Consider the following 20,031-nt stretch of genomic DNA (forward strand, 5'->3'; position numbering starts at 1 on the left):
CTGTTTAGTGTCCCCAGAGGTTTCACATGGTTTGTGTTCTGTTAGTCTAACAACAGAGACTTACTTAGACTTAGGTCCTGCTGTTTGCATTGGGCGGCAGATCTCCGCCAGCACAATCGATCAGCTTCGGCTGTCTAAGGTGTGTAACTCACCGATGAAAGTCCTCCGCCATGTTGTACGGGGGCGGCCTGGATTGTGTCTTCCAAGGGGTGGGTTCCATGGGATGGTGATCTTGGGCAGTTGGTGCGGGAGTTGGCACAGTGTTTGTCCCCCAAAAGGCCGGTCAGTCACAATGTCATTGAGGGGACATGTGGCAGTCCGGCGGTGGACTTCTTCATTGGTGACATGGTCCGAGTAAGAAGCAGGGAGGATCCGTCTTAGACATGAGTGTTGAGCCACATTGAGTCTTTGGCGATTTTGGCTGATGTTTTCCATGTATCACAAGTGCAGATCGCGGTAGGTATAATGATGGAGTTGAGCAGATGGATCTTTGTAGCCCGGTCGATCTTCGGGATCAACCAGATCAGCCAGAGTCACTGGAAAACCGCACCCGCTTTCACAATCTGACACACGACTAATGATCAGCATCTCTGTCGCCTGCAAGGATGCTGCCCAGGGTGGTGAATTGGTTCACCTCCACCAGACATTGCTGTCCTACCTGTGGGATACTGTGCCGTCACGTAACCAATTCTCATGACCTTGGCCTGGTTCCCGCTAATCCGGAAGCCCACTTTGGCTGCCTCTTGCTCCAAGTTTTCATGTCATGGTCTTCATGTTTTTCCAGACGTCAGCCAACAAAACAATGCCATCTGCGAAGTTGAGGTCCGTCTGGCGTGTTGATGGACGCCAAGGTATCCCAAAGCCATCTTGGTCCATAGAAGTCTGCATAATAATAATAATAATAATAATAATAATAATAATGATGATGATGATAGTAATAGTAATAATAATGAGTAATAATAAATAGTAATAATAATTTTGAGCTGTGACTTAAATAAGGGAACGGAATCTATATTTCTTATAACTGGAGGAAGTGAGTTCCTGAGCCGAGGAGCAGAGCAACTGAAAGACAAGATGAGCAGAAGGAACAACACGATGAGTGGCAGATGAAGATCTGAGAGAGCAGGAAACAGAGGTTATTTGAAGCAGATCACACAGATAAGGAGGGGCAAGGTTATGGATGCACTTAAACGTGACAATTTAATATTTAAAGTTTATCTGAGCTTCTATGGGCAACCAGTGAAGCTGTTGAAGAATTGGGGTAATATGGTCTCTTAATGGAGTATGAGTTATGACCTGAGCTGCAGAAAGAAGAAGTTGAAGTTTATGGAGGGACTTATTGGGGAGACCAAATAAGAGGGAGTTGCAATAATTGATCTGGGAAGTAATAAGACTATAGACAAGGATGGCAGCAGCAGGGGGAGTAAGGAAGGGACGAAGTCGGTTAATGTTAGGTAAGTGAAAGTATGTGTAACGATGTAAAATAATGAACATGGTTTTGTTGTGGTTAAATTCCTGTTAAACTTGGGATCGCAACCATGGGTTTATTTTGAAAGATTTGATTTTAAAACTTTTATTTTGAAAATCCGCAGTGGAAGTCTGCTACTGGTAAACGGGCTTTCCCTAAGCTTATCCCTTTAGTAGCAATGAAGCTTTTGCTGTGGTAAGTTCTTCCTCAGTCCGCCCTGACTGAACATGAGTTTAAAACATATTTGAAGATCCCCATTGAGGTTAACATGACAGCATTAACAGCATGAACTGCCCATACAGTAGCATCTGAGTAGATTTCAGTTTTATGATCTTATTTCGCAATTAATGGGTTAGACGGTAGGAAAAATGGACACGCTGAGCTAGCAGCTAACAGCTAGAGGAGACTGTCGTGTCTAATAATTTGAAATTTCTCTTGATAGTTGGGCGGGATCCTGTTGCTGGAAACCCATGGTTACTCATGTCCCATGTTATTGCAGGTATGTGTATTTTGTGCTGCAGGCTAATTCTGTTTAAGAAGTACTGCTTATTAAGTTTTGCCCAGTAGATGGCAGCATTGTTCCATTTACTATTGTACATGAAAGGAAATTTTGGCTTTGGTCTGGAAGTGTATTTATTTTCACATGAATGCGCATTTAAGTGAATTAATTTCTCTTTTTTTTATACCTAAACCACAATGCAGTAATATTTTTATTTTATTTTATAGAATGCACCCTTTCCTCATATCGGTCTCAGTGGTGATGTAGCGATCCTCTGTGAGGACGCAGCAACTGGATCGAAGGTAGAGGGTTCAGAATATTTTGATGAACTGTTCAGGGATGCCATATGACGCTATCAAATGCCTATGTGAAATCGACAAAATTAATCGAGAGATGCTGCTGGTATTCCAAAGTCTGTTCGGTGATTGTGAACAGGATTAAATTCTGCTCTGTGCACAACCAGCCACTGCAGAATCCGGCTTGTTCTTCCCGGAATTTCTGGTCCAGGGCCTTATGAAGTCTTCGGCTATAGTGTGATTCCTCAGTTGTTGCAGTCCGCCAGGTTGCCTTTCTTGGGGAGCTTTACTGTAACTCCTCTTAGCCAATCTTCTTGCACTTGTGCCGATGACCAACATAAGCTGACGGGGCACTGATGTGCTTCAGCATTTCTGCAGACACCATGTACATGCCCAATGCATTGCCATTCTCAAGGAGTTTGATCACGGCTGCAGTTTCTTCAGTGGTTATGGCGTCTGTCCTAATGTCCAAGTCATTCAGAGTCTTTTTGAAGTGTTCCCCCCCTGACAACAGAGGCCTCTAGTATAAGAGGAGATTTTGTCATATCCAGGTAACTTCAGGGTTAACCCCGGGTTTTCTGCTTCAAATGTGATTCACTTTTTACTGAGTTAAATCAGGACTTAACTTATGCCCTAATCTGGAAACTAGCCTGCTTGTTATGCCATTCCATGCTAAAACCACCAACTGTAGTTCACATTTTGTATCACATTGTTGCAGGAATGTGCATGTAATAATTGGTAATTTAGAAAATGTATAAATGTAGTTATACGTGATTCTATTCTGCTGCTGAGTGTATGTTCTTTAAGGCTCAGAACTGAAGGCTGCATTCAGGACTTTATCACACTGGTACATAACGAGAGGGACCTTGAACAAGCGTGCACACACGTACACACACAAACAGCATCTCACTTCATGCTTGCTCTTTCCCTAGCCTCTTATGTCACTTATATGTTTGGTCTTATTATTGTCTTATTTGTTGTGATTTCTGAGCACATGCAGAGGTTTTTGCTTGGGAAGCAACTGTCACCTTGTTTTCAGGGTCTTATGTAACACTCAGTGGTATTGAAATATGTAAAGCTTTTCTACTCTACCTAAAGTTAAACAGCTGAGAGCATCTTGAGGACTGCAGAGAAAAAGGTTTGCACTTGGGATTTTGAACTGTGGTGTTTCCACTGCTGAGGACTTTTGGACACAGTTTAAAAAAGTCTTCATCAGAAAAGCACTTGTAATTGTTAGAATTGATATTTTTTAGGTTGTCATTTGTGCTTAGAAACATATAATTATTTATGCTTGGAGATATATAATCATTTATATGTTGATAAAATATCTTAACCTTATTAGGTCTGATAAGGACTGTGTACACTCTGTACCATGAGATGAGAGGAAGCGGTCTCGAGTTGGCCATGTCATCAGAGAATTTCTGGAGGAGACAGTCACAGATGGTGAAGAGGAAAGGGGACAGAACAGGGTGCTCAGTTGCTGCAGTCTCACAAACAGTGGTCTGCCTGTCAGGAAGTCACTGATCCACTGGACCTGTGTATCCTCCACCTGCATGTCTTCCAGCTTCTCCCTCAGCATCCTGGACTGGATCATGTTATCGGGGCCAGAGAAGTCGAAGAAAATTATCCGAATTGTGGTGCTCGTTGTTATTAAAGCTTTAGCTTGAGTGTAGAAAGGAGCTCTTCTCTTCTGTGGTGGTTAAGAAAAAGTGATGTATGGTTCTAATGAAAACATTAGACAGTAGAACTCTTTTGATTTGATTTTTTTTTTCAGTCACATTCTGTTTACATAATTTTTATTTAGACGATGTGTTCTCAAACTTCTACTTGCAAATGCATTTCTGTCTGATTCATCTTTTTAACACTCCTCATAGCATGAAAAATAGAAAACAGCGTTCACCTGGCGTGTTCTTTATTTGATTAGACATTTACAGGAACAGGTCTCTGTTTACAGCTTATCATCCTCAAACTTTCAGACCAGTCAATGTTTGCGTGGACTTTGTCCCTTAAAAATACATGACATAAACAGAACTGACCTAAACAGCTGTTTTCTCTCTTCTCAGTAATTTGGTCACTCTGTTATTGCCTCAGAGGTAATTTGTTGTTATGCATATCTCAGGACATCTGACTTTTCAGATGTTAAATGGATTTCCTGCAGGTGCTCCAGTAGCATACCGGCCCACAGTTTGTAGGATTCTCATGTATTTTTAAAACATGTCTGAGAATCACATTATATTTTGCATACTATGTCTGGAACTTCTTCTTTTCTTTTCTTTTTTGCCGTAACATCTCAAAAATGTTGCGATGGGGGCAACAGAACCCTGGAACAGAAAGTAATACTAAGAAAGAAAGAACTGTTGGAACATTTTACACATGATTAGTTGATAACAGGTTAGTAAGATGATTCAGTCTAAAAACAGCATCTCTGATGGTATGGTGCTGCATTAGTGCCTAATGCCATAGCAGCTTTCACATCTGAAAAGGCGTACATGTTAAACAGTATGTACAGGTTATAGAGCAGGAAATGCTCTGATCCAGACATCCTTTTTAGGGAAGGCCTTCATGTGTCAGCATGATGATGCTAAACCACATACTGCATTTATCCCAGCAGCATGGCTTCATAGCAGGCGAATGTAAAATGGCATGATTACTCAGTTCAAACATTTGATGTTTTTCTGTGTTCTATTGAAGATAAAATACAATTGTATGGAATTGTAATTGAAATTGATTCTATTTCTTACAGTTCAAGTACACTAAACCTTGAGCTTATTAAGCAATAAAATGGGGAGCAAATAGTAAGGGATACAATATCTGAGAGATCTTCAGTTTTTCCTTTTTATCCTGTTTTTTCTGGGAAAATCAAATTTGTGTTGACACAGTATTTCGTTAATATTTCAAACAAATGTACACACAAAGTTCACACAGTCCTGTGTGGTCTCCTGTTTTTCTGTTTCTCCTGAGAATCTTCACTTATCAGCAAAATGTTAACGAACTTCTTCTAGGAAAACCTTAATTTTTAAATGAAAAAAACAATAAAAGGGAAATATAAATTACACTATTTTGTGTGCATGTAGTGTTTAATTTATTTTGACTTTGCATGTTTCAAAGTGAGTACTGTGTTATTGTTCAAAAACACAAGTTATTCTTATAAACTTAATTGAAGCTGTATTTGTATCCTTTTAATTAAGCAATTAATTCATCTTCTTAGGTATGAAAGAAAATTAAAGAAGCAGAAATTCAAACACCAGGAGGCACTGCAGAAAGGGTCAACAACTGCAGAATAAATGACAATGAGTGAAAGCATAACAAACATAACATAAACCAGATGTATTTTATCCAGATTTATTATTTTATTGTTTGTCATATTGTCACACATCTTTTCAGAATGATAATTAAACTAACACTTACGAATCTTTCCTTTTCCTTATGTTTTTAATATTTAACGGCAGGATTGGTAAAGTCCACAGTGAAGTAAAGTTGAGCTGTTTTCAGCCTATCACTGACGGATCCAAGTGGATTATTTTTGAGTCAGGCTCACAGTCACTGGTGTCCATGGTGGTTGGGGTCGTACTACATTCATCAAACTCTCTAGCAAACTCCCAGAACTTGTCTCTTACGTCTCTGTTCTCAATGCACAGCGCCCCGCCTCGTCTCTGATACTGGGTTTGAGCCCTGTTGACATCAGCTGTACAGGTCAATTCACTGTTGGATTCACTGTTGGTCACACACCACTTTGAATGGTCCTTTGTAGGACTCCATGTACTAGCAGGACCCAGAACCTTTTTTATAGTTTTAATGTTGTACACATGATTGGGGCCTGAGCAGTCAGAATCGGCCCGATCTTTCTGGCAGCCCCACGTCTGCACATACACATGACTCTGAACTGCCTGGGCAATAGTGTGGTACAGGTCTCCATCTGCAAAAGGATCAAGGAGCATTTAAAGCATTTCCTGTCTTTTTGAAACATTGAACCTTTTAAAACCCGTTTACACTCACACTCTCTTCTCAGACACTGCATTTCAGCCATTGATGAAGACATAACGTCAGTAACAAAGTGAATAACAGTACGTGGATTTCAGATATGCAGCAGCTGTCGGCAGCTATAGGCAGCATAAATATCATCGCCTAAATTTCTATTTGGATGTAAATACATATATGTCAACTGGCATTGAGCTAGGCTGATCCTAAAACCTGTCCTCTCTTTAAAGATTCCAAGTCATCCATTCTCATCCCCAATGATATTTGTCTGGTTTAAGACCAGACAAATATCACTGTAACCATTAAAAGCTTAACCAACAAAAACGGGTGTTATGGCAGCCAACTAGGGGGCTCCACTCACACCCAGGTTGCTGGGAGGTTTGTTGTCAAGTGTGTGGCGCAAAGTTATGTGGAGACGGATAAAGTCGGAGTGAAAAGCTGGAGTTCCTGTGTCGTCTGTGCCATACCTCCACAGTGTAATTTAAAGGATGATTATTACTTTAACCTTTAAACATGCAGACATCTCACCTGGCTCTTGCAACTGTTGTTTAGCAATGCTATAAAACCTCAGACCTCCTCTTGATGTGAGTGTTTGGTAATCACTCGATGGGGGAACTTCAACCCATTTTGTTGCATCTATGAGCTCTTGATGGAAATCATCTGGAATATCATGTTCAAATGGAAAAGCTCTGATGTACTGCAGATGTTTACCTGGAAAAAGTTAAACAAGCTCTTTACTGTGAGGTTTAGATCAGCCTCTGGGCTTTAAATTGTGAAATGTCCAGAGTTCGAACTTTTTACCGATCTGTATGAACTGGTTATAGTTGAAAGTTACACAGATGAACGTCTGAGCAAGTTGTAATCCAGATTCAGGCCAGAAATTGTTTTGGTCTCTTCTGAAGGGGAATTGAGGTGTGCTGTGCAAGAGCCAGACCCCAGCTCTCTCTCTTTCCACCATGATCACCCCTGTGGACAGTAAACAGTTACAGTGCTGGTCATAAAATAAGGAATAGGATGCATTTTATTCAAAGCACTTTAATCCTGCCTTCATAATAATGATTCAGTCATTTTATAAGATCAATAGTCTAACAAACTTTTTCCAGTGTTTGTTTTATATGTTTGACAATGTGTTGTCTGTAAAAAGAAGCTTTCTTTACCTTTACTGTGGCCAAATGTGGTATGTGAGGAACATCCTGGAGGTTGATCACTGTAGCTGATGAATCCAAAGTTTGGCAGCTGTAAATCATACAAAAAAAAAAAAGAAAAAATCTGCATTAACACTTTCAAGAGACATCCTCGGCCTACATGACAGCACAGTCTCATAGACGTTTGTGAAATGGTGAAAACACTGAATCTAATCTAATTCCTGCTTCTGGATGTGGATTTTTTTCTCCTGGTAATAAAAATTCCTCAGTTGCCTGAAGCTGTCTCATGTGATGCGCTTTTGCCTCTTCGACTAAAGTGGGCATGTTGTTTTTTTCACTTGTCCACTGACAGCACTACCCAGCCATTGTTTTTCTTCAATCCCTTGCATGCGCTTGTAATAGTTTCAACTGGATATGTCAGAACTACTGTTAAGCACCTACAATTTAAGCAAATCATTATTTCTCTCCATTTCATGGAGCTAAAATGAAAAATCATGATAAAACAGCATTCACACTTTAAATCTGCACGTGTACCTGTATTGAGTGTTTCCAGCATATGCATTAAATGATGTGTTTTGGTAGAGGACCATTACTGGACCAAACTAATGGTCTCACCATGTTTCTAATTTTCTTCAAGATTGGTCTCAGGGTGTGGGCCAAGGCACCAGATGGATCTTTGAGGTTCTTGTAGTCGGGTCTATTGTGCATGTAGGACTTGCTGTTTGCTGAATCAATGTACAAGTAGTTCATCTTGTTGTTATATCTTCTAGGGTTAGATCTAGGGATAATCTCTCCAGGTGCTTTGTAAATGATGAACCTGATGAGAAACAAACAAAACATGACATGAAAAGAAACAAACTCCAAAGTGAAAATGTTAACCTGTTAGATGCACCTGTTCACCCAACATCAGCCTACGCAGAGGTTTGATCAAAAACCCCTTCGTATCATATTTTGATGCTCTCCGTACACTCTTAGTGGCATTTTCCAACATGAGGAAGAATGAAAACTTCTTATTGGGAGGTAAAAAATTAAGCCACATACAGTCGGGCAAAAAAGCATTTAGTCAGCCACCAGATGTGCAAGTTCTCCCACTTAAAAAGATGAGAGAGGCCTGTAATTTTCATCTTGGGTATGAGAGACAAAATGAGAAAAGAAAATCCAAAAAAAATCACATTGTCTGATTGAGGTGGGGGTGTGGTCTCTGGCCTGCTGCAGTATGGTGAGCTCTCAGGGCAGCGTTGAGGTGGCAGAGGAATTAGGTGTGGACTAAAATTAATCATGCTCTTTCTGCTCTATTTATGTACAGTGATGAAGGAGGTGAGGAGAAGAGTGTGAGGAGTCGTGAGAGCAGGGGATGCTCCTGGAGTAGGGATGGGTACCGGTATCCGGTGCCATGATGGCACTGGTTCTGACATAAACAGTAGTAACCAGACCGAAAAGCAGCGCACATTTCGGTGCTTTATTTTCCTGAGCTGTGATACACTTTAGATTCTAGCCAATCATTTTACGTTTCCGAGGATAGTAGGCGGGTCCAGGTACGTACGTTCTTTTAGAGCAGAGCTACAGATTAAAAATGCCCAAGACGAAGCGGTCAAAAGTCTGGCTGTACTTCACAGCAAAAGATGCAAACTCAGCAGCAACAAGTGCTTTAAGGTGATACTGTGATACTGTCAAAGGAGGTAGCACCTCGAATCTGATGAAACACCTGGTGACGCATAGCATCCCCCAAGAACCCGAAGAAGAGAGTCCTGGCCCCTAGCCCTGCCAGTGTAGCAGAAATGATGAGGATGATGATGCAGCAGCAGCCGTTCTTCTCTGCGTGAGTAGCTTAATGTTGTTCGTGTGTAATTTACGTTGAGTAGGCTAACCACATTATTACATTAATGCATGTAAGGTGAACTAGCAAACATCATCATATCTACATGCGGCTGTCTTCTTGTTTGATGCCAGATGCTCCCTTCACCCTGGCCAAAAAGGCTAAAATGACCAAAGAAAAAGTGGGAAACAGTTAAACATGAGAGGTTTTTGGACAAAGTTTGTGTTTTTTCCATTGTTTAAGCACTGCTTCCAGCCTAGAGTGATACCATATATGCCCCATAGCTGCAGAAAAGGCTAACATTGTTATCTTTTTACAAAAAAACAGCTGAACATGAGAGGTTTTTGGACAAAGTTGGTGTTCTCCATTCTTTAAGCACCGGTTTGAGCACCGTTTAAGCACCGGCACTGTTTCAGAAGTACCGGTTTGGCACCGGTATCGGATAAAACCTAAACGATACCCATCCCTATCCTGGAGTTACCTGTGCTGTCACGTTGAAAAGTGAAACAGCTGAAAGTCGCAAAGAGTTGTGAGCACAGAAATCCTGTGTGTGTGTGTGTGTGTGTGTGTGTGTGTGTGTGTGTGTGTGTGTGTGTGTGTGTGTGTGTGTGTGTGTGTGTGGAGTCCGTGCCACACCAATTACTAAAGAATTTTTTGCTAATTATGGTGGAAAATAAGTATTTGATCAGTAAGAAAAGTTAATCACAAAACTTGGTTATATACCATTTGTTTTCAATGACAGAGGTCAGGAGGGGAAATCTGAACTGTGTATAATGTGCCATAGCCCCGTCCCCCAGGGCATGAAGCAGGCATGGAGGAGATCCAGGCCCAAGACATCCAGAGGCCCCAGAGTATAAGAGCCCAAGGAGGACCACTGGAGGGGCATCGTGCCACCCTCATGGGAAGGGCTGAGGATCCCCAGATGAGGCGTCACCCAGTAGCCACCGAGCAGAAGCTAGAGGGGGCTGCACCGGCGTGCCCGCTGGCTCTGCCGGCAGCCAGCTGTGCCAGAGTGAACCGAGCCGCAGGCCCAGAGGCCGGAGGCCCGAGGGCCCCCCGCACCCCGGAGGAGGCCTGACCGAGCAACAGGCGCCAGGCCCCGCCAAGTAGTCACCGGGAGTGAGCCGGTACATACCTGAGTGCCCAGCCCCGGACACCAAGAACCACCAATGCACCGACCCCTGAGGGCATCAGTCACCGGCAGGGAGTGTGGTGAGGGGAGATAGGGGAGAGACCTGACATATAGACACAGACACAAACATGCATTCCCACCCTCATGCACACATATACAAACACTCAGCACTCACCCAACGTAAGGATTGACATAAATGGACATGTACACACAATCACACTCCCCAAACATACTCTTTACCCCGGGTGTTGTTCTAAAGTGCATTTAAAACAAGGGAGAGCATGGTGCTGCTGCCAGAGAGCAGCAGGTGTTAGCACGGCCCCTCCCGAGAACCCTCAGTGTCTACATGGATTTAAAATTGAGAGGTGGGCACCAGCGCCAGAGGTAGGTTTGAGTACACAGACCGTCCACTGGACGCCATTAACGTGCCCACCCTCAAGGCCCTATATATATGTGTGTGTTATGAGAGTGTGAGTATTGTGGATGTCTAAGTTGTGAGATAAAATTGAGGCACAGGTGGCCAGAAGGGGACAGGGGGGGAAGGGTCTCCCCTGCACCCTTGTGACACACCCGCACCCCAAGGCCCTACCTGTGTGGGTGAGTGTGGTGGAGCGGGAAGAGGGAGGTAGCCGGGGATGGGGAGGAAAAGGAGGGAGGGGACAGTTGAGATGACATCATACAATCTAGTAAGAGTGGTTAGTTGCCTGGATCCAGCCACTCTTACTAGATTGTATGATGTCATCTCAACAAGGACAAATTAAGTTGCTGAATTTCATGCAGATGCTACATAATTTAATTACGTTCACCATAGAAACATGGAATTATTTAGTTCAAATTACAAGTTTGGATCTTATGCATGTAACAACCATCCAATTTCATTTTTTTGAGTGCATCTTTTGCTCGTTTCTCCTCCTCTTCTTTTCTCTTTTTTCTAAACTGAGCACCTGATGACTTTTCTTGTCCATCTTCCACTGGTTTTAATTTTGCACTCCAGTATGAACACCCATCCCCTACAACCTACACCTTAGTTCACAGATTCACTTTGTCTAGGGTTTATTTCTGGGATTTCACACAACCCAGGATTCAAATCATGAATACATGATGGGCTTGGTTTTACATCATTATGAATGAAATGTGCTCTATTTGGAAGCAGCCAGCCCCGCCCCTTTCGACGGGTTGTGTGTGAGACTTTAAATCATCAAACTGTAAATTTTAAATTGTTATTGATCCTTTACCCCGAGTCCTAAAGTGTATATTTATTTTCTTACTCTTCTTATATTTATTGTTTGTTTACTTGCACTGCTGTAACTGGAGCCTCGTCGTCTCGTCTCTATATGCTGGACTGTCTGTAGCGGAGATGACAATAAAGTTTACTTTGACTTCAGCAGCGAGCAGGCGCACCGAGGGCTCTCGCGCTCACTTTTCGCGTACAGAATTTCTAAAAAACATCGGTGCAAATTATAAGTCTGTATCATGATGTCTGGTGTTTTCGTGTTTGTTGGTTTGTTTTTATTTTTGTTTTACTTTGGTTGGTTATTAGACGCCGCTCCAGCCACCAGTGATTCCCACACGGAGAGTGGAATATGTAAACAAACCGGTTAACGTAACCCCCTCGGTGCGCTCTGCATGCTAATTGTTAGCAGAGCTAGTGAAATCTCTGAAAACATCTGAGCACTTTTGCAAACATGTTCTATGTTGACAACCTGACCAGAATGTCGCGTATGTCGCGCATACGGCGCGAATGTCGCGCCGTATGCGCGACATTCGCGGCTAAAACACTGTTAAAAGTGTAGCTGGTGACAGAAAAACGGGGTATTTTAAAACTACACCACCACCATTGCTGCTTGTGATTTGATCTGCATTCTGGGATAACTGGCTGCCCCAAGTCTACACAAGCAATCGATTATCTAGGATCGACCTGTTTTGACTTACTTTGCACGGCAACCAATCAAATGTTAGAGAAGCTGCATGGGCAGCGTTAACCCCGCCTCCTGAGTTTGATGGGTGAGGCTGACAGATAAAATTATTTCATGATGAGAGCCAGGCACCAGGACTGCCAAAATGAATTAATTAAATACACCATTAAATAATTAATTAAATGTGTCAATAATTAATTCATTAAATGTGTCAATAATTAATTAAAATGTGAAATACATAAATAATTAATTAAATGTGTCAATAATTAATTAATTAAATGTGTCAATAATTAATTAATTAAATGTGTCAATAATTAATTAAAATGTGAAATACATAAATAATTAATTAAATGTGTCAATAATTAATTAAAATGTGAAATACATAAATAATTAATTAAATGTGTCAATAATTAATTAATTAAATGTGTCAATAATTAATTAATTAAATGTGTCAATAATTAATTAAAATGTGAAATACATAAATAATTAATTAAATGTGTCAATAATTAATTAATTACATGTGTCATAACTATTTATTTAATTAATTAATTCCAATTTTAATTAATTATTGCCACATTTAATTAATTATTTAATGGTGTATTTAATTAATTCATTATGGCAGTCCTGGCGTTCCATACATGACAGTCCGCATGATAATAATAATAATAATAATAATAATAATAATAATAATAATAATAATAATAATAATAATACATTATATTTGAGGGTGCCTTTCTGAAACCCAAGTTCACCTTACAAAGAGAAAAATGTATCAATATAGCAGTAGATTAAAAATAGATTAAAATAAATTAAAATAGCAAAACAATAAACAATAAACAAGATTTGACAACATCTGTATTAAAGTGAGTAAGCCATACAAGTATGTTTTGAGCTGTGACTTAAATAAGGGAAGAGAATCTAGGGGGACACTGATTCAGGGTCTCTTTGAAGTGTTCCACCCCTGACACAACAAATCCAGTAAACGTGTTTTTATGGTTTGGTGTAGTAATCTGTCCTCATCTCTTTTTATTTAAATGTTTTTTTTCTCTGTACTTTATGTTTATTTTATTGGTAAAAGTCCTGTCAGCCTTCTGCTGAGATCTGTTCTGTTCTAATAAACCCAAATTTCAGGAACACCTTTGGAGCTGTTCAGTTTAGCACCACTTAGCAGTCAACAAATGTTGTCTGAAGGTAAAGACCCTAGCACACATGCTCAGTCTGATTTCATTTGGGAATAAAAGGTGAGTTTAAAAAAAAAACTTTGACCATAACTGACTACATATACTGTATCATCAGCTCAGCAACCACAAGGCAGCGATCCTACCTTAAAGCCACTCTGGATGTTATTATGTCTATAGTATATTATTTTTATTATATTGGTAAATGTTGGGATTGTCAGGTATCCTGTTTGAAGAAAACACGTCGCAGCCACTTAAATGAATGTATATCAACGTATTCACATAAAGAAACATTTATTTCAAGGAACATAAAAATGCTCAAATTTTAAAGATGACTTATTTTGTTCACGTGTTAGCTGTTTACTCGTTTTATGACGAGGTGGATGTTGTCGTTAGTATCCCAGATATCAAATACTGATTGAAACAAAGTTAAATCAGTATCAGGCAATTCTGTTGAATCAACACTGAAATCTGATATCTGCAACTCAAGAACTATATAAGGATATTTAACATTAATTGTACAAATGTTGCTGTTTACAAAGCACAGATTATTTTAAGAAGTTTACATTTAAGAATTTGTGAGCAAATGGTGCATTAGGTTGTAATTGTGTGGAAATATGTGTTTAAGGATATAAAGACGTACATTTAATGAGTTACAGTAAAACTCTAAATGTTAACATAAACGGAAAATATCCGTCAAAAATGGTACCAAAATATAACGTGAATTTAACATCCGTAGCCGATATCGGGCTTAATTTGATTTTGGGGGACGTACGTTGGAAATGCCAGTTTTGGCACTATTTAGGAACAGCTTTCAGATACATAAAGTTGCCTCTGTTGTCGCTGCTGATGTGACGTTAAATATGAGGAAAGCAAAGAGGGAAACCTTTACGATGTGTTTTAAACGCAGAGGAACAGTCGCACAGATAACGGCTGCTTATGCGCCATAATCACCACAAATGATGCCATAACACCTAAGCGTGAGCAGCGTGTGGCAAAGCAGCATTCATATTACGTTTAAGAATATGTGAAACAGACGTTTTTGCATGCACATCCACTTTGGTGGTCCACCGTCAGCCCTCCTCAGTGCGTCTGCGCCCCCCCCCCCCCCCCCCCCATTCTTTCCTCCTCTCGCTCTGTTGCTCAGGCGCTGTTCTCTACCTGACAGCAAGCGGAGAGAAACACACAGAACCGCGCTCCCAGCAGCTCACCAGCAGCTCACCAGCAGGTATAAAGGGTCGCGCTGGAGGGAGCATCGGGTCCCCGTGCTGAACACTGAGCGGTTGTTGCATACTGCTATACACAGCGGTATGGAGCGCTCCTGATTCCAGCAGGACGCCTGGAGGAGCGCAGCCATTCTTTCCTCGTTACATCTCGGATCTGTTTGGACGTTCAGAGGCCGACCATGTCTGTACGAGAGAAGAGGATCCAGACTAAAGACAGTGTTAGCCTGCTGCCCTGCTTCTATTTCGTAGAGGTGAGTCAGGCTTTGCTTTGTACCTCCATCAAACGCCTGCTACAGCGAGGATGTCATTTGATTTGATCGTATTTATATCAGAGCTGCATTATTATACACGAGCCTCTATTAGTAGGTGCGTTATATGAAGCTATATAAAAATAGGTAATTCTAATTGGTCAGCATTAAAATGCAATAGCCTGTGATGAGCAAATGGCGCGCACGTTTTCATCGAGATTTTCATCCACTTAAAGTATGTGATAAAGCACAGCATCCCCCCTTTACCCCCTCTGCATGTGCTCAGCACAGCCACCTGTTCTCATTATCAAAATAGGTCAAGTAAAAGCCAATGGGCTGCTGCTTTTTTCTATTTTTTAAGTAGCTGTGCAGCTGCAGCTATTGAATTTTATATTTCTAATATGTATGATATTAGCTGCTCACACAGTAAAACGCTGACATCTCAACAATCATCCGTGGTAATAATATCACAACGTAGCATCATTTCTTAATTTATTTTTAATTTTTTCTGCTTTCTGTTGGATCCAATAGAAAGCAAAATGCAAACCACGAAAACAAATGTTTTTAAATTAGGGGAGACCGGGGATAGTTGTAACACTTCCAATTTCTCCAATCAGGGCTAAGTTTCAAATGATGTGACTCATCCTGTGCATGCCCAATTCAGTTCTGCTATTACATGTGAAAAATCAGCACATTTTGTCAAACACAGACAATTTAACATGAAAAAAAGTAATTTGTATGCCAAAAAGTACGTTTTTCTACTTTATTTCAATTTCTAATAGCATTATCTGCTTTGCAGTTAAACTCATCAAACTTAAATTATGTTATTTGTATGTCTATGGGGATATATTCTGTGTAGGTCTTTAGTGCTAATGTTTTAGCCGTTGGCTGTAATGTTAGCTAGTTCATGGCTATAGGAGTCTGGGTCAGTTGTAACAGCAACAGTCTGGGTTAGTTGTAACAATAATGCAGATGTTACCACACTATTACTTTAACTTATATTAAACAAGTTGGGGCAACGACATCAGCAGAGAGAGGTTCACTGGTCGCTTTTGTATATGCGGTTAATGCCATTGGCAACACAATTCCTCCACTGTTTGTGTTCCCACACATACATTATGCAGACCTCTGTGTCAGAGATGGACCAGTAGGAAGTACTGGTAGTGGAAATAAATCAGGATGGGTGCAAGAAACAGATTTCCTCATCTTTCTGAAGCACTTTGCAAACCTCACCAAGGTAAGCCATGATAAAAAGTAATGGAATTGCGATGCTGGTGAACAACTACATTTTTTCAGCTTCATTGTTATGTTCAAAATTGGTGCAAGAGTTGTAGGTTATAATGCCCACTGAGCCAATGAGGCCAAACTCAAGGAAGACCAACCAAAGTTAATGAAATATTCAGTTGCAGAAAATTCTATAATTTGTCTTTTTTGGGGGGTTGGAATATGTTCAAAAGCTAGATTTCTGCATTCTGTCACACACACACACACACACACACACACACACACACACACACACACACACACACACACACAGCTACATAAATGGCTCTAAGTGCATTCATGTGTTGAATAAACAAAGATTACATGTTAATGTTTTGTTAGTACCCTTATTTCATTGTGTTACATTTCACCCCAGGATATGTTACAACTAACCCAGACTATGGGGTTAATTGTAACATTTCACTCTTCGTGTTTGAGGCCATACCATGCAATGGGTAATTGTGCTGCAGAGAAAATAGCTGCACTATTTAATAGCAGAGACATGTAAATACTTTGCATTACATTTTGAATCCACTAGCTTAAACGAGCTCCAATTTACAGACAGAAATGTCAAAAATGTTACAACTATCCCCGGTCTCCCCTTTAAGTGTTTGGGTTCATGAGCATCAGTTATGAGACCTCAACATTTCTGAAATATGTATCATTCAAAAAGCAAAAATCACATATCATAATCATCAGATTTTGCAGAAATCATTGCACAGTCTCACATTCAGCTGCTGTTTTTAGCCCAACTTAGAATCGTCCATCTGCTATTCGTTTTTCCAGCCAACCCCCAAACTACAAAATGAAAACACGCTGGTTTTAACTCCTTCTCAATTTAAAACATTTTAGTTGCTGGATAGTTTTTAGGCTGTGAGTATACATCTAAGGGAATCATTAGACGTATAATATACCCTAAACCAAAAAGACCTTTGTCTAAGGACCTGGAATTAGTCTCCTGCCTACTGTAACAAAAGGAGATCAGAGTCAAAATTTCAAGTTGCAGGGTCTACACAAAAATGCTTTAAGCAGAATATTATGGAAAAAGTATATAAGTGCATGTTAGGAAGCTGTAAAGTTTAGTCAGTAAAAAGAAAGTACACCTGCCAATTGTAAGTCTTTTCTTCTCAGGAATAATACCACGATCTGAAGCACACTGGCATCAGATAATGGAAAGAATCAAAATATTACGAGGTTAGTTCAGGCCTCAAACGCTGTGGTGAGGAGTCAAGAAAGCTGTGGATAAACTAGAGACCTCAATGAACCGAAGCAATGTTTTAAAGAACAGTGGATCAAAATGAGTGTTGCTCACTATGTGTTTATACTCCTCTCTGCATTTAATTATTAGTTTAATTAATTATTAGTTACTATTAACCTCTGTCTCTCTTCCACAGCAGGTCTTTATCCTGTCTTCCTTCTCTCACCCCAACCAATCACAGCAGGTGGCCCCGCCCCTCCCTGAGCCTGGTTCTGCTGGAGGTTTCTTCCTGTTAAAAGGGAGTTTTTCCTTCCCACTGTTGCCAAAGTGCTGCTCATAGGGGTTCATATGATTGTTGGGCTTTCTCTGTTCTCTTTGTATTATTGGAGGGTCTTTGCCTTACAATATAAGGCGACTGTTGTTATAATTTGGCACTGTATATATAAAATTAAAATGAACTGAATAGAAAACAACTACTTGAAAGGAAGAGTTCTGCAAGCTGCTGGATTATGGTGTATTGAGTTGTTCACACAGTCCCCTGCATTGTGTCTTAGTTTTTGTTAAAATGACACAGTGTAATTTCACTTGTGTTGTTGTTCTCAGGTTGTATTTACCTAATCTATCAAATTTTGTAATTTCTTGTTATGTCCTGATAGTAAAACCTTAGAACTCAAAGGGGGTGCACTTTCTTTTTTACCATTTTTAGGTGACAAATTAGTGCATTTAGTGCAGCCATGACAGAAGCAGATGAAGGCCAACAGTGTAGCGGTGCATTTTTATTTTCACACACATTTATATCAGGAAAATCAGGTTAAAAGGTCGGTTACAAGATAATGAAAATGAACTGATGATTTCAAACACTGAAGCGCTGCATGCAGCTTCTGTTGGCCGTTGCTCATTCCCCCACTGCTATCTTTATGCATGCCCTAATTCATTGCTGGCCTTTGGCTCTACAGTTATACAGCATTATGTATAATATATGACTCCATTTAATACTGTGTGATAGGTATTTCTGGAATGACTGCAACATTTCCATGAACGTCTCTCTCAGCAGTGACATTGTCAGGGGATTCCCTGGATTTTGTTTTGGGAATCTTTCATTCACACAGCAGTGCGACCTCACTGCAGTTAATGTGGCAGAACAGTGAAAGTCAGCCTCGAGCTTTTTAGAATCACTGAAGCAGCTCACTGAAGGATTTTTGCTTTTCTATTTTTGCAAACAGCAGGAGGCTTAAAGTAGGTCAGTGCTGAAAGTTTACTGTGCCCAAAGAACAAAGTCCCTCGTACTTATTGTTGTGGTGAGAATGATGTGTACACCGATCATGGGCATGCATGTCATGTTAATGTGAGCTTCACATGATTTCTTTGAAGTCTTGTCTTTGCAGGGTGGACTGATTGTACAGCATTCACCTTTAATACTTAAAACAACAACAATTGAAAGCACACGTTTTAGTTAATGTTGGAGTTTCTCTAATTCACATATGCTCAAAAGCTTAAAACATCTAGCTGTTGATGTGAGGTGAAGTTGAAGAATTTGGAGGCAGTCCTCCTCCTCCTGTTTACTTTGTGCAATGTACCAGTACCACTGGGAGCAAAACAGCCCCAGAGCATGATCCTACTGGGAGCAAAACAGTAAGTGAGTTAAACGTATTTATATGTCATTAAAGTTACAATACAACCAGAAATATAAATAATAATATAAAACATTAATTAAAAGCTTGTTTGTATAGAAATGTCTTCAGCTGCTTTTTAAAGAGTCGATGGAGTCTGTACAGCCTAAAGACAACAGAGCTCCACAGCCTTGGTGCCCGGGACCAACAGTGACCTCTGACCTGACGACCTAAGTGCTCAGGATGAAGTTTCATCAGGTCAGAGATAAACTGGGGAGCCTCACCGTGCAGAGCTCTAAAAGATAAAACTACAATTTTAAAATGAAACCTAAAATTTACTGACAACCAATGAAGAGAAGCCAAAACTGGATTCTGGAGCGTTCTGTACAGTCTGAAGGCGATCCAAAGCTGATTTGAAACAAGTAAAAAGACCACTACAATAATCCAAACGAGAAGAAATAAAAGCAGGTTCTGCCTTTGACACCAGCAGTCTGAGTTTAGAAATGTTTCTTGGATGAAAAAAACAGTTGTTTGGAGTGTTTGTCAAGCGACATTGAACTGTCAAATATAACACTCAAATTTCTGAGACAGCCAGAGCATGCTCGGCAGCTGGAACAGTTTTCTTAGGTTTCAAAGCCTCGCTTTTACTCCTCTCGCCGTTGTGGCCACGTAGCTCAATTCTCGTCTCATCGTTAGAACGGCAAATGTTCAGTTGAGCTTTGGAGGAGTGGATTTTGGAGCAGTTTGCAGTTTGACCCTGGAAAAGGTGTGCTTATGTACATTTGTCTGATCTCATTATGTTGGAATCTGCAGTTGTTTAGGAAGAGTTTCAAGAGACCTACCAACTAGTGTAAATTTGTAATTCTGCTTCTTTGACTTGACTTTTGTTGTGAATACCAGTCAGTCCAATGACTGTTGTTAAATCCTTGCTACGCTGCAAAGAGAAACGAGTAGTTGTGGTAAATAATGAGCAGTTAATAGACTTTGGTCAAGTTAGAAGACACCGTAGATCCTTTAGCACCACTTACTGAAAGGCTTGAATGCATGTATATATTTGT

At 40.4% G+C, this 20,031-nt stretch overlaps 2 protein-coding genes and 1 long non-coding RNA gene across 4 annotated transcripts in view; 2 read left to right on the forward strand and 1 right to left on the reverse strand.

Moving 5' to 3' along the window:
• Nucleotides 1-1,646: 1,646 nt before the first annotated feature.
• LOC113028729 (uncharacterized) lies at nt 1,647-5,316 on the forward strand. 2 transcript variants are annotated; one of them, XR_003273266.1, is made up of 4 exons: nt 1,647-1,663; nt 1,911-1,967; nt 2,195-2,269; nt 3,606-5,316. It is a non-coding gene; the product is annotated as an uncharacterized LOC113028729 (long non-coding RNA). The 2 variants fall into 2 exon arrangements; XR_003273264.1 differs by having other exon boundaries at nt 2,195-5,316.
• A 59-nt stretch (nt 5,317-5,375) lies between these two features.
• LOC113028728 (plancitoxin-1-like) lies at nt 5,376-8,494 on the reverse strand. The gene is made up of 5 exons (XM_026179131.1): nt 8,002-8,494; nt 7,399-7,477; nt 7,043-7,207; nt 6,770-6,952; nt 5,376-6,179 (listed from the first exon to the last, which is right to left on the reverse strand). The coding sequence occupies exons 1-5, from the start codon at nt 8,224-8,226 to the stop codon at nt 5,752-5,754; spliced, it is 1,080 nt and encodes a 359-aa protein (XP_026034916.1). The 5' UTR covers nt 8,227-8,494; the 3' UTR covers nt 5,376-5,751.
• A 6,074-nt stretch (nt 8,495-14,568) lies between these two features.
• The window catches only part of plppr4b (phospholipid phosphatase related 4b), a 54,686-nt gene continuing 49,223 nt past the window's right edge, over nt 14,569-20,031 (forward strand). The window contains exon 1 of the mRNA XM_026179590.1: nt 14,569-14,905. Within this exon, the coding sequence (XP_026035375.1) occupies nt 14,834-14,905 (72 nt within the window). The 5' untranslated portion in view covers nt 14,569-14,833. The remainder of the gene's footprint in view (nt 14,906-20,031) is intronic.

The sequence above is a fragment of the Astatotilapia calliptera genome, chromosome 9 (assembly GCF_900246225.1).
Source record: "Astatotilapia calliptera chromosome 9, fAstCal1.2, whole genome shotgun sequence".
NCBI lineage: Eukaryota > Metazoa > Chordata > Actinopteri > Cichliformes > Cichlidae > Astatotilapia > Astatotilapia calliptera.

What these genes read in the sequence shown, in the direction of transcription:
- LOC113028728 (XM_026179131.1), bottom strand. Translation starts at nt 8,226, where the DNA reads ATGTTTTGTTTGTTTCTCATCAGGTTCATCATTTACAAAGCACCTGGA. An exon ending in TAACCAGTTCATACAGATCG is followed by an intron (nt 6,953 to 7,042) that starts GTAAAAAGTTCG and finishes AACTTTTTCCAG; the next exon opens with GTAAACATCTGCAGTACATC. An exon ending in ACAACAGTTGCAAGAGCCAG is followed by an intron (nt 6,180 to 6,769) that starts GTGAGATGTCTG and finishes ATCCTTTTGCAG; the next exon opens with ATGGAGACCTGTACCACACT.